The sequence below is a fragment of the Suncus etruscus genome, chromosome 8, assembly GCF_024139225.1.
Source record: "Suncus etruscus isolate mSunEtr1 chromosome 8, mSunEtr1.pri.cur, whole genome shotgun sequence".
Lineage (NCBI taxonomy): Eukaryota > Metazoa > Chordata > Mammalia > Eulipotyphla > Soricidae > Suncus > Suncus etruscus.
In genome coordinates, this window is record NC_064855.1 from 6,192,335 (window position 1) to 6,216,174 (window position 23,840).

A 23,840-nucleotide genomic window follows, 5' to 3' on the forward strand; every position below is an offset into this window, starting at 1 on the left:
CGCCAAATGAAGTCCACTCACATCAATCATACTTACATTTAGATTGTTTAGTGAGGAGAGGCTGTGGATAAAGGCCATAGCTCCCCTCCTTGGGCCTCCACTATGTATTATTTTTAAGTACAAATGTCCCCTGAGATTCATTGTGAAAAATCTTTTAGGAACTGGAGGTTTAAATGTGGGGGGAAGCAAATGCAGTCTTTCAGGACTGAGTCCCATCAGCCGAAAGTCAGATGAGTCTTTGCACTCGATATTGGTCTCCTGTTCCTCCCTGGGCAACGGAAATACCCCACTCCCTCTTTGGCTTAATAGAAATGTAACAGAATTCAGGGGTATTTTATGGAAGGGATGAAATCCTCCCTTTGCCATGCACTGAAGTATTGCTGAAGCTCTTCCTTACCTGTGGAATCCAGGCCATGAAACACGGGAGGACCAGGGACATGCTAGGAGAATCCAGCTGGTTTTCACACAGCCGGTTTCCGTCGAAGCTGCAGCCTTCCAGGATTAAGCCACTGATCTGCCAGGGGAGAAAACAGAAGGGTGAAATGTGCAGGGAACCCGAGGCTTCAGGAGTCCCTGTGTCCTGGGCTGAGAAAGGGGAGGTTCCTTCTTCACTCCCAGCTTGCTGCTGAAGCAAAACCCTTCATGGTCTTTGGGAAGAAGTAGAGATTGCATTGGTTTTCTAGTTTTCTGAAATACTTCAAAATTATGTTATTTCACAGGTGCCTTGATGTTAGATGAATGAAATCTCAAAGAAAAGCTACAAAGCTTTCTCTCTCTCTCCTGTCTCTCTCCTGTCTCTCTCTTTCTCTCTCTCTCTTTCTCTCCCCTCTCCTGTCTCTCTTTCTCTCTCTTTCTTTCTCCCCTCTGTCTCTCCCCCCCTCTCTCCTCTCTCTTGTCTCTCTCTCGTTTCTCTCTCCTCTCTCTCTCCTCTCTCTCTCTCTAATATTTTTTCCAGGAGAGGAAAGCAAAGCATGATTAAGAGCAACAAGAACAAGGAATCGCCCATGGGACTATAGCACACTGAAAAAGTATAATGAAATTTCTGACACGTCATGCAGAGCTGAACATGTTGTAGATAAAATCACCTTTATTTAAATCTATAAAATCCTGAAAGTGAAAATAGAATGATTTTGTAATACCAGATTCATTGGGGGAGGGGTGATCAATAAGAAACCAACTTTCATCTGTCCTAATATTTCTTTCTTTACCCCTTTCTTTTTTTTTGGTTTTGGGCCATACCCAGCAGCACTCAGGAATCAAACCTGGCTCTGCACTCAGAAATCGCTCCTGGCAGGCTTGAGGAACAATATGGGATGCCAGGGATTGAACGGGTTGGTGCTATATTGGCCCCTGTCCTAACATTTCTTCTGCAGTACAGAGCTCTAACCTCCACTCCCTTGATAAACACTGAGGGTCTGGCACCATTAGCCACTTGACATTCTGTTGCTGCATTTCTTCATGTTCAGCCTCAAGAGACCTTGTTCTCTGCCTGGCCTCTGCCTTCACTCTACAGTGCAGGCCTTCATCTTCCTTACAGCTAAGTAGTAAGTGTCCCATCGCTGCTACTCATTTGATCACTTTTCTATTTGGGGGCACTCGGGTTAGATGCCAAGAAGTGAAGTTACTGGGTGAGATGGAAGCTCAATTGTTAATGTTGTAAGAAGTGCCCTTACTTGTCTGTAGAGGCAGAACCAGATATCATGCCCAGCACCCACACACAAAGCGCTCACTCACCATTTCTACATTGCCTGTGCCCTGACTTTCATGCTATCTTTGCATGGATACATGCACCTCTATAAGCTTACAGGTGCTAATGTTCATAATAGTACCTTTACGTTTTTTAAAAAATAAGTTGGACAATGCTTTCTTAGTGACCTTAAAACAACTGTAAAATTTCAGGCAGAGGCTCTGAGAAGTCAACAATTAGTGTCCAGTAACTTTCTAATGGAGAATGACATGAGAAGGGTAGAGAATCCAAAATAGTCCTTTAGTCACAGGGGACAAGAACTTTCATCAATTACTAAACAGGAAGAAATTGAAGCTATACCCATCCATGTAGACTTGCATCATCTTAAAGGTCCTGTCTGGAATCGTATCTTTTAATTTTAAATGTGAAATTGTCAGCTGTGCCATCAGGGAATAGAATTCAGGGGTCCTCAAACTTTTTAAACAGGGGGCCAGTTCACTGTCCTTCAGATTGTTGGAGGGCCAGATTATAGTAAAAACAAAAATTATGAACAAAGTTTTATGCACACTGCATATATCTTATTTAGAAGTGAAGGAACAAAATGGGAATAAATACAATATGTGGCCCGCGGGCCGTAGTTTGAGGACCATTGGAATAGATCAAGGCTATGAGGAAGTAGGCACAGGTGTTTAAAGAGCTGTAATAAACTAGAGTTCTTGATGCTAGATGGGACACTTGGGTTGTGGAAATGAGTTGGCCATGAGAAATTAAGATTCAGAGAGGACTCACAATTTTAGTACAAGAAACTGCTAGGGACATGTGCTCCTGCAAATCCTGGTTGGTCGTGAGGCAGAAGCCTTGAAGCAAGTTGCGGCTGGGTGCACCCAGACTTAACTGGGCATTTGCCTTGCATCTGGCTGACCCAGGACAGACTTGGGTTCGATCCCCAGCATCCCATATGGTCCCCAAGCCAGGAGCGATTTCTGAGCACATAACCAGGAGTAACCCCTGTTACACACCCCTGGTGTGGCCCCAAAACAAAACAAAAGAAAACAAAAGATAGGTGCTTATATTTTTTGTAAATCACAACTGATAAGATTTTAACGTCTAAAATATATAAAAGTGTCATACAACTCAATACAAATAGCATTAATTCAATTATAAAATGTCATAATATAATTCTCAAACACATATACCTAAAATAGGTATATTTTATACCTATTTTATACCTTAATTTGCAGCTTTGCTTCTTGTAGTCGACCTTTCCAGGAAGCTACAAACTTGAGACTATCCACAGAACAGCCCATCGCCCTGGAAAGTAAAGTACCAAATGGCAAGAATTAAAATATAAAAAGTAATAGAAGACTCAGTCTGACTTCACTGATTATTGGCAGGTTCTAAATTTCATGAAGAGGATTTAAGTTTTATGTCCTCCACTCTAATAATTGATAGGTGATCAATGAACTACCTATTAGTTGGGCTTGTACTTTTAGTATCATGAGGCACTGTGATGGAAACAGTTAACCTCATTAAAGGCTCAAAAGTACCTCTTCATTGTATTCTAACTTAATAAAACATCCTAATCTGAAGGTATTATACAAAAGTTTGATGGTTACCATCAAGAAGTGGGAGTCAGGGGCCGGCGAGGTGGCACTAGAGTTAAGGTGTCTGCCTTGCAAGCGATAGCCAAGGAAGGACCGCGGTTCCATCCCCCGGCGTCCCATATGGTCCCCCCAAGCCAGGGGCAATTTCTGAGCGCTTAGCCAGGAGTAACCCCTGAGCATCAAATGGGTGTGGCCCAAAAAACAAAAAACAAACAAAAAAAAGAAGTGGGAGTCAATTATGCCCACGTGATGTTCTGCTGAGATGAAGTATCTTCGTGTTACTACGTATAGTGCGCATATGTTGATTTATAAGCACTGAGTTGTGGCTAGTATGACAGAATTGTAGTTTTCCATTTTATTTTACTCCACAGTTACCATACTGGACATACAATTGATCTAGATTTAAAAAACTAGTTTAAAACATTGACTTTCCCCTTGATCAATTCTAATAAAGTATAGATCCTAACTTTTCATTTAAAAAGACAAGCATATCCGGCATGATTTGATTTCAGAACCAAGACTATTGTGTGGTGCTTGTCTTTATTGCTGTAGTGCTCACTGGATATTTAATTTGATATTTCTTTCTGTATTGTTGTGGGGTTTCAATTACCTTTTTCATATCCTCTCTCACACTGAGGTTGAAAGCCTCTAGAAGGACTCTGCCCATTTTCAGCGTATTGGCTTTTTTTAATTTTTTCTTATTCTGTACCCCAATCTATTGCTTTTCTTTCCTTCAAACAAAACCACATAACTCGATTAATCTAGCTCCACCTCTTAAATAGAGGGGAAACAAGGGAGGGTTCCGGGACCAAACAGATATATGATCACTAACAGTAAGCTAGACAAAGAGGGGACCACCTACTCTAGCAGCCCGGGTGGGGATGGTGGGGTACATAGGTTGCAGAAAGGGAACTGGGATGGGGGAGGACAAATTTGGTGATGGTTATTCCCCTGATTCAATGTTAATATGTACCTAAAATACTACTGTGAAAGATATGTAAGCCATTATGATCAAAATAAAAATTTTTAAAAAGTAAATGAATATTAACAGTATATAATATGAATTAATAAAAATAATTTTATATATAAAAAAGGAAAGCATAGGAAATCACACACAATGGTCAGCACTAAACCACCATGTTTACTCCCCTTCACATTTTTCTCCTGCTTATGAAAAGAGAAATGTCTACTTGCATTTCCTTACCTGGCGGTCTCCTGGCGCAGAGCATTGAGGAAGGTGTCTGGGTGGAAGAGTTCTGACAGGTCCAGCGTTTCTGAGAGGAGAACCTGCTTCTCAGCTCTCTCCACCCAATTCTAGAGGGGAAAACATCAGCCTTGAATGAGCTACTAGGGATTGGTAGGTAAGTCCTATGTATGTGTTAGTCCCATGCTAACCAGAGAAGAGAAGATGTGCGATATAAGGCCACATAGGTGTGGTGTGTTAGGAACATGAGATGAGGAGACACCTTAGAGACCTAAACATAGCTACACACAGAAATGCTCACTGTGGCCCTTCCTGCATACACAGATAGTCTAGAAAGTGTCAGTCCCACCACACTCTTCCCAACAGGCCATAGCCTGTGGTGTCCACTCTTCACCCATCACATCTTTCTGACCTCCACATCTTTCTGACCTCTGACTTCTCTGCTTCTGTTTCCTGTCTGCATCCTTCAGTCACAGAGGCCTCTTCCTTTCACAGGAATTAGGCACCTCATGTCTCTGGAGGAGTCCCGCCCTTTCCTCCACTTTCTGATCAAGTCTCTTCTCTGATCATACCTCTAAACAAAGTATTCAATATGCTTACTGTCATATCTGAGCTCTGCATGGTCTGGTAGGGATTAAGGAGGGCTCAATGGTGAGGTTAGGTCAATAGCTATAACGTTTCATGAAGCAGGTAAAAAGTTTCTTTTCTGAGGAGTCTTTTTTAAAATCTTCTAGGAGGTTTTTTAAAACTACTCAACCAAACAACTCTGAAAGGAAGAAGTAATTATTGACTAAAGGGAAGTAGTAAGTGCTTCTAGAGGAATCTGGAATTGCCTGGTCTTTCTCAGTCTCTCAAATCAGAAATGGAGTAAAATTGTCTGAACCACATAAACTCTCAGACCACAACACTTACTTTAGAGTCGACAGGACAGTGTGAGTGGGGAGGAAGCAACTTTCTGTCATTTTCAGACTGTCTAAGCTCTTCCTCCTATGAGTGCTGATACTCAGAGTAACGTGGTGTTTGAGGAATGTTAGGTTTGAAAATGTGGACAGCCGGGGCCGGGAAGGTGGCGCTAGAGGTAAGGTGTCTGCCTTACAAGCGCTAGCGCTAGCGTAGGACGGACCGCGGTTCGATCCCCCGGCGTCCCATATGGTCTCCCCAAGCCAGGGGCGATTTCTGAGCTCATAGCCAGGAGTAACCCCTGAGCGTCAAACGGGTGTGGCCCAAAAACCAAAAAAAAAAAAAAAAAAAAAAAAGAAAATGTGGACAGCCATGTTCACAGATGACAGGAAACAAGAATAAGAATTTCTGCAGCCAGAAACAAGATCTGGTCACTTAGAAGTTGGTAGAGATCAGAGGCTAGTGTGCAGCCAGATGTGGAGCAGGTACCAAAGCAGAGGAAAGAGGAAGAAAGGGTCAAGGTGCCATCAAGGACTGTGACTCATGCCAGCTGACCTGTGCTTCCTGTTTATTCTTGAAATCACTCTCTTCTCCCTCTGTGCCATTCAGTCTTTCTGAAGTTACACAACTGAACATTTTAGCAACTTGGAAGTGCAATGAAAAAAATCAGCTCACCATAGTGGGGGCCATTGCCCTGTGACAAATAATCATGGTGGTACATCAGAATTCACTAATGCTGGAGCTCATTCTTGAAACACACACACAACCCAAAGTTCAGAAGGTACCAAATTTTAGACAAGGAATAAAACTCACAGATGGCAGAATGATAAATGAATATCTCTTGTTTTATCTACAAGAATCAGCTCAGTAGTGACCAGTTCCAGCTATACTGATTGCCCACACAGCCTCACCTGAATTGCCATTGTCCGGGCCACTAGGCCCCGGAGGTACTGCAGGGGATCCTCAGGGCCTTCCCACTTGCTCTGCCAGGTGAGGGGACACTGCAAGTTCAAAAGGACCCAAATTAGTCCATGTACATAGCACTGCACATATAATACATAACTACCACTAAGAAGTGGTACAATATTCTATTGTAATTACCTTGTATACTGCCTTGTTTTCATTTCAGTGATATCTCTTTTCTCTCCTCTCTCTCTCCTCTTTCTTCTCTCTCTCCTCCCCCTCCTCTCACTCCTCTTTCTCCTCTCTCTCTCCTCTCTCTTTCTCTCTCCTCTCTCTCATATCTCTCATCTCTCATCTCTCTCATCACCTCAGCCTGCCTCTATTTCGATCTCCTCTGCTGTAAAACATGGTGTAGAGAAACCCCATGTACCGGGATCCTTCAGTTGTATCAGTTACTTTCAACAGAACTTAAACTCGTCTAAGTTTTCTGTTACACTTAGCTAGTAAATTCACCCATAACCATGTAATGAAGACAGACCTAGTGCCAACTTACCTTCTGGTTTAATAAAGCACTTGCCAGTTTCTGCACTTCTGAACTCAATAAGGTTGTTCCTCTGATGACTTTGCTGAGAGCAGCAAGAGACTGGTGGACACTCTGTACCAAGCGAATGGCATTAAATTGTTCGAGAATGATGAATGACAGTATTGGAGATCCTTGCCGGTCATTTGGAGGAGACACTTTCTGATGAATCAGGTTGGAATTCTAAACAAAACAATGTTGTATTGACTTAAAAATAACACAAATCCCTGATTATTAAAAGCACTTAAATATTAAGTACTTAAATATTAAAAAATATTATAGATGCTTCAGAAGTTATTAACACCACTTATTCTTTTCTCCTATTTTAGGAAAGACCAAATGTATCAAATCTGCAAATACACAGGAAGGGAATTCTGAACTTTCCCAACATTTACAGTGATGCAAAGTGGTAAACTGAGGCTTAAGTGCATTCTAAGAAGTGGAAAATGGCGCCAGAGCAGTAGTATGACCAACCACCTCACCTGGGTTTGAAACACTCATGGGTTTAATTTTCATCTGAAAATGACTTGTTGAAATATTAGAAAACACTATGGATGATCTTGATCTTGTGTTCTATATCAGTAAGGATCTGAGAGGTAAAGGAAGAGTCTCCCATACATCTGTGCTCAGGGGAGCCCAAGGTACAGGTATCAAACTCAGATTTCCCACATGCAGAGCACTCCAGCCCTGAGTCACCTGTCTGTTGCCAGATCAGTTAACATTTTCATCTTACAAATTCCAATCACAGCCTCTGTTACAATAAGGTGGCATTCTTAGTGAATGCCTTCAAAGAACTGAAAGAATATATAGTATATTCAAATTTTCCTAAATATTGAAAAGGATGCAAGTCTTCCAAACATATTTTAGGAAGCCATGCTTACCCATATCCAAAAATCAGACAAGTATAACACATACCTATACTAATATGTGTTAGATAGATGAAGAAATCCTTGAAAAAATACTAGAAAACTGAAGTCAATAATACATTAAAAGAAACATGATATAGTAGAATTTCATCCAGAGATGCAAAACAGATTCAGTATAGGCCACATCAAAAAAAGAAAGGAGCCAAGTTATAGTATTCATTTTCCAACTTTAAATTATACTATAAAGGCATAGTAATCAATAAGATAGTGTAGTATTGAAATAAGGACAGACTCTGATTGACGGAACAGACTTGAGAGCCCAGAGATAGACCATCAAATATACAGTTGTTTAAGCTTTGACAAAGAAGGTAGGAGCATGAAGTCGAACAAGGAAAGCTCTTCAGTAAATGGTGTTGGGAAAATTGGTTATTCATATCTAAAAAAAAAGAAATTCAGACATTTTTTTCATACCATGAACAAATGTCCATTCAATGTAGATTAAAAACCTAGATATAAGACCTGAATCTAAAGAGTATACTGAGGAAAACAGATGCAGAACTGTTCAGGACATGAGTCCATAGACCACCTTTAGTGATTCAGTATCACTGGCCAACCAAATAGAAATAAAGATAAACAAATGGGACTGTAGTAAATTAAGAAGCCTCTGAACTGCCAGAGAAACCAAGACCAGAATTAAAAAAAAATTTGTCCATCACTTTTCTGACAAAGGGTTAATAAACTAAGATTTATAAAGTATTTATAAATACTAATTAAAAACAAAATAAATCAACCCCCTCCAAAATGGGGAGAAGTGATGAACAGAAACCTCCTCAAAAAAGTATTATAGATGGCCAAAAAGTAATTGAAAACTGCTCTGCTTCACTTATCAGATTTGCAAACAATAGTGAGATGTGTCCTTACACCATTGAGACAGGCACACACATCCAGACGAAAGAGAAATAACCAGTGTTGGTGGGATGTGGCGAAAAGGGGCCTCATCCTCTGCTAGTGGGAATGCTGACTAGTTCAACCCTCTAGGAAAATAATATGAAAATTTCTCAGCAAACTAGGAATTGGATATTTCCCTACTAACCTGGTTTAATTTCTTCCAGAGATTAAGGACAGGAGAAAGTTCATTAGACCAGATTTCTCGATCAAATTTGCAACCAGATGTTACAGATCTTCCCAAGATTCTCAACTTGGAAATAACCTGGATGAAGAAAGTGAAAATGACTTCAGACCGAACTAATACAGGCACAAAGATTTTGTATTTTTTAATAAAAGAGACCAAACAAGTAGATTTTAATTATGTCTCTGTTCAACTGGCTCAGCATGTTACAGATTAATTTAGGCAAGTAAGCAAATAAAGAGCTTTATATTGAGAAATAATAATGAAACAAAAAATTTAGTATTGTAATATATCTTGTTTGAAAAGCTGTTTCTTTAGACCAAAAATTCTAATTATCACTTATTAATAACATCTTGTTGCCTCCTTCTATTTTCTCCTTTCTACAATCAAATCATTTTACAATTTGCTTAATTTAAATTTTCTAATATCAAAATGCTGACAAATTAAAAACAGATTTTCTGAAATGATGCAGTGATATTAAGCAGCATGGAAAAGCCATAAAAATGTAAAAATGACTTCAAATTATTGGTTGGTAAAAATGGTCAAGACTTTAAAGGCTCTGTGGTAATTTTAAGTTGTCATCTTAATGTTCCTTCTGCATTTCAGCCTCAGATGGTAGAGTATAGATCAATGAGTTAAATGAGGCAAAGTAAATGACTATTCCCCTACTTAGGAATTTAACTTCTGTAACTTTACTGGGACCCACTTCTTTATCATTCTTCTCATAAAAATCAATTCTTGCTTGTATTTTCTTAATTACAATAATAGCAGAAGTCTAGTAAATAGGCTTTCGTTTCAACATTACTTGCCTGCTAAGGATGATCCAAAATATTACAAAAATGCTAAATTTCAGATTACAGATACTGATCTTCGTAAATATGTTATCTTTAGCTCAAAACCGGCTCATTTATTGCTAGTAGGGTAACCCAGTTATGCTATTTCCTAAACAAGAATCATCAACATCAACAAATTGAAGCCCGTGGGCTATTTTTCTGTTAAATCTTTTGAGAGATAAATCTGTTTTTCCTTTGCAAATGCTTGGGGTAATAAGTTGTTCAATTCTGTGTCAATAAAGTTTGTAACCAAATAAAGGCCATAAATCTTTTGGAATGAGTGCACTGCTTAATTGTTAGGCATCCATGATCATGCCGTTAAACTCAAGTTACTTCTGGAGCTTTTGATTGATTTACTAATCTTGACAAAACTGTGGTTATGCAGTGTTTCATTTTCTTTGTTTTTTTTTCCTGATATATTATTTTCATTTACGCAAGCTGAACCTGCAACAGCACTTAATTTATCAGTTTTGCTTAGACGCCAAACATCTTTAGTTGGTAGTCAGAAGAGGTGCTAGTCTAACTCTGGAACATTTCCTATCACTGGCTTGTGTTTTACATTTGCCAAAGATGACAGAAAACAAGAATGCAAGAAAATCACTTGAAAAAAAATAAGTTTAGTCATTTTTATGTGTGACATTAGAACGATTTTAAAAATAAGATGTTGGGATCAGAGGGATAGTACAACAGATAGGGCATTTGCCTTGCACATGGCCAACCCAGGTTTAATCCCTGGCATCCCCCCTGGAATTCCCCCATGCCCTGGCAAGATTAAGCCCTGAGTACCCCAGGTTTGCATTCCCTCTCCCCAACAAAAAGAAAAAAATGTTTAGGAGCTGGAGAGAGTTCAGGGGTTAAAATACTTGCCTTGCCTGTGACCAACACCAGTTAGATCCCCAGTCCTTCAGGAGTGGTCCCTTAGGACAAAGCAAGGATGCAATAAGCTATCTTTTCATTTTATAAAATGTTACATTTTTTTCCACAAAGGACAGATAATCAACTACCACACTTGAAACCGTCCAACAAAAATTTTTTCCTAACACAGTAACAGATGTCGACATCACTCATGACATGTTCTGTCCACACAGAACAGCCAGACTTGTGCCATGGTGAGCTCTGGGGCCTGTCAGCATGCAGGACACTCTGAGAGCTCAGATCCTGCCTGTCTGTACCTGAAGGGCAGCTGCAACAGCTCAGGGACACCTATGCTGCTCTCCAAAAAACCAGCTTTTATTTCAAGACACTAAAGCTCATACAGATTTGCATTTTCCTTTTCTCTGGATAGTGTGAAGGACACGAGAATTTTTTTTATCTTACACTCTCAACTGAATCGAACCTTAAGGGCAGAGCTCTGATTTGCCTCCCTGGTTCTATTTTCTTTTCCTATCCTAAGTTTCTCTTTGATTTCCTCATCTGTTGATTCTCCCCTCCTCAATAGCTATTTTTATCAGTCACTTCCAGGGATTTTATTTTTTGCGGGAATGGGAGGACTAAAAGAAATGAGGATTCTGAGAATATGCACATTGCAATCAGGTAAGAGAACCAATGGACCCAGAATGACATTTAATGGTTAAGTAGCTCCAAGACCTCTGAAGGTCTGTCAACTCTGGAAATCATCCCACTGAGGCCTCTCTCAAAGAGAGGAGATCACTTATATTATTCATATTTTTAATCAGCCAAAATCAAGCCTTGTCAAGGTTTCCTGCACTTGACTTTTTCATCCCTACTTTATCTTTTTATTGCTGTTAAATTTTTAAGTGAATTTGCTGTTATTCCTTCAGAACAAACCCAAAGAGAACTGACTTGGTTAGTGTCCACATCCACGGGGTGTCCCAAAGACAGATCTCTCATACTGAGTCTCTTGGCTGTGTGGTAGTTTCTCCACCCACTCTCTCAATAAAACCAAGTCCGTTACTTGGCAGAATCCCAGTCTCCCTTCTCTGACCTATTCCTCCTCCATGCTCCAGTTGAGGGGAGCAAACTTGGATTCAGGTTCTATACCCTCTGGAAGACCTACTCTTGGATTCAGAACTACAGGTTTTGAATTCACTTACTTTAGGAACATATTTATTTACACTGCAACTCTGCTGACAGCATGAGAGAAGTAATCTATGGACTTGTATACAACTTCTGACTAGCTATGCTAAGCGAACCTGTGTTTGAACAGTGGTCATAGTCTTAATTCTAAGACCATTTAAGACAAAAGAAAGATGAAAAGACATATCAGTCTTAGTTTTATCGCATAAAAAGTGAGCATTTCTTCGAAAGCATATTTTGTAAAAGTACTCTAAGTTATCTAAGATATACTTTCTATTTTATTGTTATAGAGTAATTTGGTAAGAAACTCAAATGCTTTATAATTTGGAAAAGGTAGTTTATGAAAAGAGCTCTAGATAAAAATATAAAGATATTGATGGAAGTTGAAAAACATCTTACTAACTGTAACAAAAATTGATTCACATAATTCTTTTTTAGGGGAGGAAAAGGGTAGAGTTATAACCAGTGGTGTTCAAGATTCACTTCTGGGGGGGAGAGGGGGCCATATAGGATACCAGGGGGCAAACTGAGATTAGGTGTGCAACGCAAGCATTAGGTTTAAACCCTAGAGGAATTCTTGCATAGACACAACAGGAGACATGAACATGAATATTCATAGTAGCACTATCTGTAATAGCCCAAACATAAAAAAATCAAAACGTGTTATGTTTACACAATAAATAATATATGGTAATAAGAATAAATAAACTCTAGTTAAAAAATAATGTATCAATCTTAGAAGGAAAGCAGAAGGAAATAAGGAAATTCAAGAACACTACAAGCAATACATTTACAAAGATCAAAAATAAGCAAAGTATAATATTTAGAAACGAATGTGGGGTTGGGGGAGGGAGATCAGGGAGATAGCTTAAAGGCTGGGTTCAATCCCCTGCAGGGCCTCACACACCACCAGGAGTAACCGTGGGCACAGAAACAGGAGTACTCTATGATTCTGAAAGGGGAAAAAAATCAAAGTTTAAACAAAAACTTGTAGGATCTATAATCATTTTTTTAAAAAAATGCATGTGTTTCCTAATCATCAGGGAGATGTGAATCAAAACAACAATGAGGTATTATCTCATACCACAGAGACTTGCACACATCACAAAGAGCAAGAACAACCAGAGCTGGTATGGATGTGGGAAAAAGGGACTCTTTCATAGCTGATGAGAATGCTGACTTTTTCGCCTTTTTGGGAAAACAATATGGAAATTCCTCAAAAACTGGGAAGTGAGTTCCCATGTTATCCAGCAATTACCATTTCTAGGGATATGCCCTAGGAACACATAAACGATACAAAAATGCCCTCTGAACTATGTTCATCGCAGCATTATATAAAATAGCGAAAACTGAAACAACCCAAGTGGCTGAAAACAGAGGCGTGGCTAAAGAGACTACAGTACATCTAAATAATGGAATACTATGCAGGTTTTAGGAAAGACGGGTCATAAAATTTACTTATACATGGATGGATGTGGAGAATATTATGCTGAGTGAAAAGAGTCAGAGGAAGAGGAAGAGACATAGAATAATCTCACTTATTTATGGGATATAAGAAAAAATAAAAGATAATGTAGTAATAATATCCAGAAACAATAGAGGAGGGCCAAGAGGATGAGTACATGATAGGAAGCTCCACAAATAGTGGAGTCACAAATAGAGCAGTGCAGTTAAGGACAAAAAAGAGACTACTATGACAATGATAACTGAACTGATTGCTCAGGACAATAACTGAGTGTTGGATGGTGATAAAGTGATATGCACGGTATCACTTCATTATCAACAGTGCTGGACTAACCACCATGTCCCTGTGAGATTACAGTGTGTGGATTTATTCACACAATAGTGCAAATCAGTATCTAAAAAAATGAAAAAAAATTTGGGGAGCTAGAGATGAGCAAAATGTCTGCTCAGAGGCAGGCAGTAGGGAGGGTGGGAGGAAAACAGGGAACTTTGGTCGTAAAAAATGTTCGTGGATGAAGGGAGGCATATGTTGTAATTCTGAAACTCAATTATAAATAATTTTGTAATCACGGTGTTTAAATTAAAAAAAATTTAATGCATTTGTTTCTTTCAGACGCCACAGCAATGTCTATGTAGGCAGGTTTTTGTGGTGGGGTTTTACCTGAGAACTGATCATGCACTGAGACGAGCGAGCAATGTTGGCAGGCAGGCCGAAGAAACTGGGTTTATCATCTTCCGGGAGGGTTTCGATAACAGCACGATAGTCCTGGGGACATATTCCAGTTAGGACAAAGTTGCCAAAGACAGGAATGGATATAAGGAAAGGTTACACTACCAGTGACTCAGATTTGATTTATTGTTTTGGTTTTCTAAATGAAAGAATCTCCAAAGCCTGCAAGCATCTCAACAGCACCTCAATGCAAGAGTCCGGCTGGGAAGCAGAGGAGGCACAGGCTGCAGATTGGCCGATAAAGAGAGGAGTTCCTGGGGATGGTCTCAAGGGAGACACGGTACCAAGCAGGTGTTACTCCTTTGGCTAAATCGCTCCTGGATGGACTCGAATTCTGGCCCCACTGCCCTTTCCCTTGAGCAACTGCCCCCTAACTCTCTCCTCCAGACAGACCTATGTATATCTGCTGTGGAAAGGCAGGCTGTTCTCTGAAAGTGTAATACTTTTATAGATCTACACTTGTAAACTTCCTAGATATGTCCAATCATAACATATGTGTGTACATATGAGTATGCCTGACTAAGTAGTATGAACATCTTCTATGTGATACATGTGGTATATGGGTATGAAAGTGTTCCCTGCTAAGGAACTTTCAGCTAACTCCTCCTTACTCAATCCATTAGGAAGATGAGTACTTAGTCTCATAAATCATCCATGGGGATGGAGCAGTGGTGCAGAGCGGTAAGGTGTCGGCCTTGCTGGCGCTAGCCTAGGATGAACCATGATTTGATCTCCTGGCAGCCAGGAGCAATTTTCTGAGCACAAATCCAGGAGTAACCCCTGAGCATCAATTGGTGTGGCCCAAAAGACCAAAAAAAAATACATCCTATCATCCTTGAACAATACTCCAATTTGAGATAGCATGGAGGTAAGGCATTTGCCTTGCATGCACAAGGACGGTGGTTCGAATCCCAGCATCCCATATGGACCCCCGTGCTTACCAGGAGTGATTTCTGAGCATAGAGCCAGGAGTAACCCCTGAGCGCTGCTGGGCGTGACCCTCCAAAAAACAAAAACATAATGTTTGTTTGTTTTCCAGTGGTCCTCCAACTATGGCTGGCAGGCCACATTTTGTATTTGTTTCCATTTTGTTTCTTCATTACAAAATAAGATATATGCAGTATGCTTGGGGATTTGTTCATAATTTTTGTTTTTACTACAGTCCAGCTCTCCAACCATCTGAGGGACAAAGAACTGCCCCACCCCCATTTAAAACATTTAAGGACCACTGTTTTAGATGAAGCACAGGGCTACTCCTGGTGTAGTGCTTGGGGGTAGTGAAGGGGGACACCATGTGATGCTTAGGTCTGCAAGTGGGGTTCCCTCCCAGTATGTGCTGCTTTTCTGTGGACCACCCCCCACTCCAGCACTGTGCTCACTTCCCAGTGGCTGAGAAATGTTCTCATCTCTGGATGAGCTTGTGGAACTGACCTACCCTCCCTGGAACACAGAAGGAAGTAGCATGTATGTCACTTTCATGAAGCATGAAATCAGATCAAATGAACCTAAGCTGTTGGCAGTGGGTCATGACACCCTTAGGCTGGGGGTAGTAAGAAAGAAGCTAAAATAAAAAAAAAACCCGAAGTAGGACGAGGATTCCTGGGGTGCTGAAATGTGATAATGCTAACCCACTGCAGGTCTCCCCTGGGGTTCAGTGTATAAAATTCACTGTGCTGCAGCCTTATGGTATATCCTCTTCTGGGTAAAACAGTTGGAAACCTCAGACTTGTCAGGATAAATGGTCTGAAGCAGATATAATAAGTCACTCTAATCCACTATCTACTCCCTCATTTACCCAAAAGGCCTCCCTAGAAAGAGAGCTTCTTTCACACACCACAAACCCCAGAGCAGCCAGCCAGAGCAACCAGCCAATGGGCAAGTCTGTGAGAGAAGACGGTGAAGGGCAGAAGGGCGATGGGTTAGTCCCAGAAGACCTGCCTCTGTGCTCTCCCCTGCCACCTCAACTACAGCCATGTCCTGTGACCTGCTAAACCTGGGAATGACCTATATTTTTCTACATAAGAAACCATCTAAATACTTGGTAGTATGGTAATAGGTGGAAAGAAGGCACTTTTACTTACCAAAATGCTGCAGGAATTAGGTAGTGATACGGAATAGTGAAAAACACCTTTTTTGTTCTTTCGGTTTAATGTATCAATCACTGAAGAATTAAAAAACTGTTTAAGGTATGACTGAAGAACCCTAAGGTCAAAATAATTATCTATACGTCCGCCATAAATAGCATTTTCAAGTAAACCGTGTAGAAATTCCCACTGAACATCTTTGGAACCTGGAAGCAAATTTTAAAATGTACTTTTGTTAGATTCATTTTTAAGTATTAGGAATACTTTTAAAATATTTGATACAAAATACACCTGCAGTTTAGGTTTTTCCTTTAATTACTCATTAGCATGTTCATATAATATACAACTGTTAATAGTGAGAGACTAATCAGGGAAAACTTTCCTGAATTTCACAGATATAACTAACTTGAGCCTCACAAGAAGCACAGCTGCATCACTGTAGCCCAGTGGTTCATAAGAAGAAATAGAGGCATGGAAAAGGCTGAGTCGCCCAAGTAAGGAAGTTACACAATCTTGCAGAACAAGGTAGAATGAAGCTTTCAAAGCAGAGCCATAGTCTTGGCTGCCACTCAGCACCTCCTCCTGAAACAGTCCTCTGAGTTTCTACATCCTGGGGCTTCCATTCTGCTAGATTTTGAAAGTTCCCTGGAAACAATTAAATCTGAAACTCAGAAGATCACCGAGTGAAAAGAAGGTCATTCTAGCTGTCTGCTTCCCAAGTTCCCAATAATATATGGCAACTAAATGGCTTCGACCAAACTGGTGGCCACGCTATGTGAGAACTTGCAGCTAACACAAGCATGGCAGACAGGACATACAATACACAGAAAAGCAATTTTGGATGGGGATACCTGATGAAAGCATACTGTCAAATAAACCTCAAAATGGTTTTCATTGAGATCGTAGAAGAAAATTTTCTTCATTAAGCTTACCATCAAAGAGCCGGTCAATAATGTTGTATCCAGCTCGAAGATCTGATAAGGAAAATTCATAAAACTTAGTCCAGCCCTGTCAAAACAAAATTTAAATATCATTACTAGACTGTAATCCTGTTTTAGAAGTACAGTGACAGGACCTGGTATTAAAAAATAGGAGCGGGAAGCAAGAGACAGATTTTAGAGGTTTAGACATGGGGAGTAAGGAGGTATCAATGCCATATTAAGAGAAACATGCTGAAGGAAAAACAGGAAAGGGAAGTCGGTTTTTAAATGTTCAGATGTGAATAAAATACTAACACGAAAAATAAAACCCGACGCCAGAGAAGCTGTATAGCTGGTAGGATACATGGTAGAGTATCCATCCTGGGTTTGATCCCTGGCACCTATCTATATCCTAAGCCCCACTAGGAGTGAATCCTGAGTGCAGAACTAGGAATTAGCCCAGAGTATCACTGGATAGGGGGTGCACACACACACACACACACACACCCCACACATACCACACATGCACACCCCCCAAAACTAAAACCTAACTATGACACACACACACCCCACACATACCACACATGCACACCCCCCAAAACTAAAACTTAACTATGACACACACACACACACACCTCAAAACCAAAACCTAACCATCACTGAGGGTTTATGATTCTTTACAAATGATTCTGAACTTGAGTCAGTATTCTTCCATCTTCCTACACCTCTGGGTTGGCATCTATCCTGAACAATGGTAATGAGAAAATTGGCAAAGACCAGTGGCTTTGACTTTTGCTCATCTGCAATCTGGCAAAGAGGCACAGATGGGAGATTAAAGACCACTATACTAGGTAATTACAAGTGTTCAAGACCTGAGGCCCAGGCTGACTGTCAACAGCTCAGCTATTTACACCAAACTGTTTAAACCCCAATGTAAAAGGAGTGGCATGCTAAGAGCAGATCGACACACATCCTCACTTACCTGGGGGATATAGTTTCTTCTTTCTTGGCATGCAGCATGAAACCATGCAAAACTGAAGAGCGCATGAGCTCGGTGGATATTATCTTTTTTGTTTATTTGCTCAGGAGTCCAAGATTCATAAGTTCGCATTAAATTCTTCTTCAAACCTGGAGGTGACTTCAAAGAAAACAAACCTTATTTATACTTCTAAAAATAGATCATTACCTCACATCTTTGAGAACATATTTGATTAAAACTTTTAATCATCCCAAGTTTGAGTTATCAACTTCAAAGCATACAATTATAGAACTAGTTTGAGGTTTTCTATAACCAACAGTTCTTATTTACAAATCCAAAGCAACTTGCCAGGTTAATCTAAACAATAAACAATATTCACAAAGTTAAGAAAATGGTGCAAGGTTAGCGAGACTTTATTGGAATTAAACCATCATTTATAACACAATTAGGGGGCAGGAGAAATGTGCTGAGAAACATCTCACACTGCCTTACTCTCCACTGGATATCTGAAATAATAAACTCTGAAATAAAATTAGAAAACTAAGTTAATCTTCATACTTATCTGATACAATCATTTAAGAATACAAGAGCTCATCTAACTAAAGAAAAATGTGGGTTCCTGTGTGTGAGACAGTTGATGGAGCTTTAGAAACCATGGAGACATCTTTGCACTTACACAGCCAGAGATTCAAGTTTTATATCTCCTTACCTCATATGTTATCTTCAAACTGGTCTGTAATAAAATAGGAGTAAAGTTTGGATGAACTTCTGCAGTAAGCCAGAGTCGAAAGGTATCTTTAGGTTGAAGGGTGTTCAATTCCTTATATAGAAAAGTAGTGAAAATCAACTTCAGTATACATCTAAGTTTAATGTATTAGCCATCAATTTTACATTAAAATCTTTTCATGAAATTCTGATACGATTCTTAATACTTTGGTTATATTCCCTTAACTTCCCATCTTTTCTACTGCCATTGCACTCGCTCTGATGCCTATGCACTAGCTATGTACCACTCCATCTCAAGTATTCTTGCTAGATTATCCACATCTTTTTTTCTCTTATCTAAGTCATACTCTTATCTAAGTCAGCCTTCAGTATCTGCTCTGACCAATAGAAACCATTCATCATTCTTATAAAAATCACCATACTTAGTTCCATCTTTGCATTTAAAAACTGCTGAGCAATATACTCAAACTTACGTTTATTTTTCTCCTGGAGCCACTTTTGTTAACAAAATGTTTTAACAAAGAAAAGAAAGGTCAGCACTAGAAAAATGACTACTTCTGTTCTTACTGAAGCTTCCTCAACACGCTGCTGTCCACTGTCCCTCAGACTCGGCATCTTTCTTCCCCATAAATTCAATAGAAGAACATGAGGAAACCACAAGCGTCTTCTAGTGTTCCTCTAAGCACTTGTCTATTTTTCTTCTGATGATTCTCTACGCTTCCCTGAAAAGCTGGTTAATAGAGGTCGTCTTCTTTTAAAATATATTTAAAACGTGATGATTTTTAGATTTTCCCTTAAGCTACTTTGTTTGTGAAAGTATACATATTTAAAAAATATATTAAATGCCATAAAGATAAATGTAGGATTTGAATACTACATTAAAGCATGTTACTGTAGTGTTGCAACAGTAAACTACATATTTCTTGGATATTCCTGAACTCTCAAATATTACTTGCATCACATTTATCTAACTCTACCTTTTCCAGAACTGGCAGCCAAGACACCACCAGATGTAAGTTCTTCAAACAGAGCCAATCTCCATTGTGGGCACATTCTTTTAACATCTGAATCGCTAGATCAGCTTGGCCCTGACCCATTGCAACCTGTAAAAGCAAAAACAAAAATCAAAAGCAGATCTAAAATCTGTTGTTACAGAAGCACATTTTGAATGAACTCAACAGCTGTAGTCAGAGTTCTACATTTTTAATAAGAATTAGCAGGCACTAATAATTTCCAAAATTGTCTTGTTTTTTTTTTTGTCCTAACAAAAACAGGTTTAATTTTTTAACATTATTACAGTGTAGAGATTCGCTGAATGGTGATTATTATTCCTTGTAATTCTTCCCCTTTAAATATGACCCCTATGAAATGTTTCTTTTTCTAATGCTAAATTCTTGTTTTATTGTTTGAGTGATTTAAAGTTTAAATTTCTTGAAATTCACTCTGCTGTTAATGTCTCTAATATTGCACATATTTGCCTCTGATGCTAGTGATCAATGTGGCCCTTCTCTCTCTAGAAACACCTGCTATGCTGGTCAATTCAAGAGCCTGATGTTCTGGAACAGGCTTTTTACACAGACTTTTTACTTCTAGTGAAAGTGAGGTTATGAAGGGGAGAAGGATGGATCAGATAAGGGCACGGGAAAAAAAAGGCCTGAGACAATACTGTAGGAAGGATACTGGCCAGCCTACAACGATCAATATTATACACCAATACAGTTTCCTGAGCTCTGCCTGAAGTAAGCACTGAGCCCAGAGCCATAAATAAGGCTTGAGTCCTGCCATGTTTGGCTCCAAAAACAAACATAGGACAAAAGAAATGAGAATTCTGTTCTCTCAGTGTTCCAATTTTTCCCAGTTCCTGTAAGACCACCTATACTTAAATAGTGAATAGGACATTTTACAAAATAGAAAAATACTGAGTTGAATTAAAATATTCAAGCATAGGGCCAGCGCAATAGCACAGTGGTAGGGCGTTTGCCTTGCACACAGTTGACCCAGAATGGACCTTGGTTTGATACCTGTTGTCCCACACGGTCCCCCAAGCCAGGAACAGTTTCCGAGTGTAGAGCCAGGAGTAACCCCTGAGCGTCACCGGGTGTGGTCCAATAACCAAATTAAATAAATAAATATATATATTCAAGCATACATTGAAAAAAGTCTAAGACAAAATATTAAGAACATGAGATTTCTATATTATCTGAATGTACCTTTAGCTGGGAATCATTCCAGACCTCCACTAAGAGGTTTGTACAGATACTCCTCGCTTAACGACTCTACCTGTTTAGCGACCAATTGCATTTATGACCATCTCTTCACCGTTATTTTATTTTATCGTAAATACCCTTTTTCCATCTTGTACACTCTACAGTACAGTACTGTGGTTTTCGGGGCTTTAATGTACCTACTTCACTAACTTTACGTTCTGTAACACGTTGCAGTACTGTGTGTAAATTACACAACTTATGCAGATTAAAACAAGTGGAAGTATTCAGTTTGATCTTTCTCGTTATTTGACTTATTCAGAATCCTGTACTGTCAAGTACTATGCACATACTGTACTACTGTATACAGTACATGCAATTCCTCATTTAACGGCCAATTATCTTAACGACCAAACGGAACTTGGTCGTTAAGCAAGGAGTATCTGTATTTTATCTCCTGCCTCGCTCACATTAAGTGACATATACTATAAAACGATTAGCCAAGAGTTCGTGACGTACTATATCAAGATTAAATACTCTATGTGGTCAGCCTCCCCTTCCTTATTGTAATGGCAGGAAGAGAACTCTGGGCTTCAAAGGTACAGTACAAGAGCGCAACCTCTGGGCTTCATCCGGTCCCTTCGGTGTATTTTTCAGAGTGATTTATATAAAATATCAGTATCACTGCAACTATAGAACTATGGCTGTGCATGTATGCATAATTTATATGAAAACAAAGATTGAAAGTCCTGGCTTCCAACTCCCACCTTTTTCACTGAGTATCTGTTAAAAAGTTAAAAAGTTTGAAGAGGACTCAAATCCCTTCAAAACCAAATACAACTAAGTTCTTCACAATAAACACAAGACAGCATTTCATTATCTTTAGTTGATACAAGTATTGATTTTTGTTTTTAAATTAGACTGTTAAGTCTTTGAGAGAAGGAAGCATGTTTAATTCATTGCATCCTAAAGCAAGAAACAAAATAAGTAGGGTACTAAATACTCATTCATTGATTTTACTTTTTAATTTTCAAGGTCTCACCGGAATCAAGCAAACGGGAATAAAATATGTATTGATGGGACTGTTTCCATAACCATATTGCTTTTCTATTATTAAAGGCAAAAAAGGGAAGAAAGCATAAATACATCAGAAACAAAAGGATAGGTATTTTCACTCAATTAAAATCATAGTTAAAAATAGGCAATTCAGAGTTTTCACACGTCATATGAAATTGTGAAACAACATCAACTTCATGAAATTGATAAACATCTACTATTGAAATATGTTTATACAAAGTGTACAAGAAAAAAATCGCAGAAAGTTGGTTAAACTCATTCTTCTTCCTCCAAAACACACTAGTTTCTTGAATTAAAACTTAAGATTAAAGAAATATTAACATAATTGTTCAAATTAATGTTCAAATATTAATAACTACTATTCTTAGTATCTATACTCAGCACAGCAGCAAAATTTTAAATAGTAAGAATCTGAACATGCCCATATTTAATGACTGATATACAATCCTACAGGCTTAATATACAACAAGCTCCACAGGTTTCTGTCCTCAGAATCAATAAAAATGATTTTATCTGTCAAATGTACTGTTAATACAACCCATAGAAAAGAGACCCTTGAAGCCATCTGAGAACTGAATGTTATCCTAAGGAACATTTTAGAATATTGTAACTAGGCCTACATGAGCCTCTTTAGAGTGAGAGCAGATGTCTATAACTTTGCTAATTTGCTACCTTTAGTTTATGCTGTAAAGTTTTTGCTGTTTCATCACTATTAATTTTCCAAAGTAAGTGGATTTACTCAGTTATCACAAATAGAGTAAAAAAACAGATTTTTAAACTTTTATGCAAACTGAACTGTAAAAGATCATCCAAACAAATGCAAGTTACTAAGTTTACCTTAGGGAGAAAAAGGCATTTTAAAAATAAATTTTACTCAAAACAATGTAACTTCTTTCATTTCAGTTTATTACAGAAACTACTTGTAATCTGTATTTATGAAAGAAACCAAGTTTAAAAAGTTAAAATTTCAAAGTGTGAGCCATTACAGGGGCCACTACCACCATCACTGAGTGTGAGAGACAGCTACAGATTAGGACCATTGGCCTGCATAGGGCAGCACAGGTTCGATTCCAGACACCACATATGGGACTCTGAGCAGAGAGACAAGACATCTCCTCAGCTGAGCACACTTGGTATCACCCTTCAACCAGAACAAAATAAATGACCATAAGTAGTGGTCAGATGCCAAGAAACCACTGTCTTTCATGCTTCTCAAGGGCAGAAGTCCCTTTGGTCTCAAACCCATGGATTTGACTGGATTAAGACAGAACTGCAGGGTCCTTCATTTTTGACAGCCCAGAAAAAAATTTTTACCTTGCTTTTGGCAGCTTCCATTTCTGAGCATGGAGCCCCTTTTCCTTGGTCTGGAGCCTTCACCCTCAGATTTACTTTACAGGCTACCCCTCCGACCTCCTCTCACGAGGAGTAAAGCGGGCCCATTTGGAGAAACTAGGCTACCTGCACAAGTTGTTTTGCCTATTCAATCTGCAAACTGAAGGGTGTGTTAGGAAGAGCACTGCACAGTGGCAGTGGCAGTAGAAGCGGCAGAGAGAGGGGCCAGCATGTACTAACCTGATGGTAACACTCCCCACTCCGCTCCGCATTCGCAAGCTCTTGAAGTTCCTGTGAAGGATCCGCACCCGGGGAAATAATGATTAAGATGGGCTCGATGTCGAGTGTCTCTCTGTACAGGCGTTTGAGATTTAAAGGAGGAGGGGACAACTCTTTCAGTCCTAAATGATACAAGAAAGGTATTAAAAATAAAGCTAGATGCATCCAACAGGTTTAATAGAGCCATTCTTTGTTCATCACAACATTCTGGTCAAACGGACCAAGGGCCATGTGGCATACAAAATGATTCCTTCCTTTCCAAAGAGAACCTGAAAAGGAATCAGATGCCCGTGTGGAATCAG

At 39.3% G+C, this 23,840-nt stretch overlaps 1 protein-coding gene across 1 annotated transcript in view; it reads right to left on the reverse strand.

Moving 5' to 3' along the window:
* Nucleotides 1-303: 303 nt before the first annotated feature.
* Nucleotides 304-23,840, reverse strand: part of DYNC2H1 (dynein cytoplasmic 2 heavy chain 1) — a 150,079-nt gene continuing 126,542 nt past the window's right edge. The window contains 13 exon segments of the mRNA XM_049778603.1: nt 304-514; nt 2,917-2,998; nt 4,496-4,605; nt 6,307-6,396; nt 6,852-7,061; nt 8,838-8,954; nt 13,869-13,973; nt 16,019-16,227; nt 16,954-17,029; nt 17,924-18,079; nt 18,630-18,740; nt 19,624-19,749; nt 23,500-23,660. Of these exon segments, the coding sequence (XP_049634560.1) occupies nt 335-514; nt 2,917-2,998; nt 4,496-4,605; nt 6,307-6,396; nt 6,852-7,061; nt 8,838-8,954; nt 13,869-13,973; nt 16,019-16,227; nt 16,954-17,029; nt 17,924-18,079; nt 18,630-18,740; nt 19,624-19,749; nt 23,500-23,660 (1,733 nt within the window). The 3' untranslated portion in view covers nt 304-334.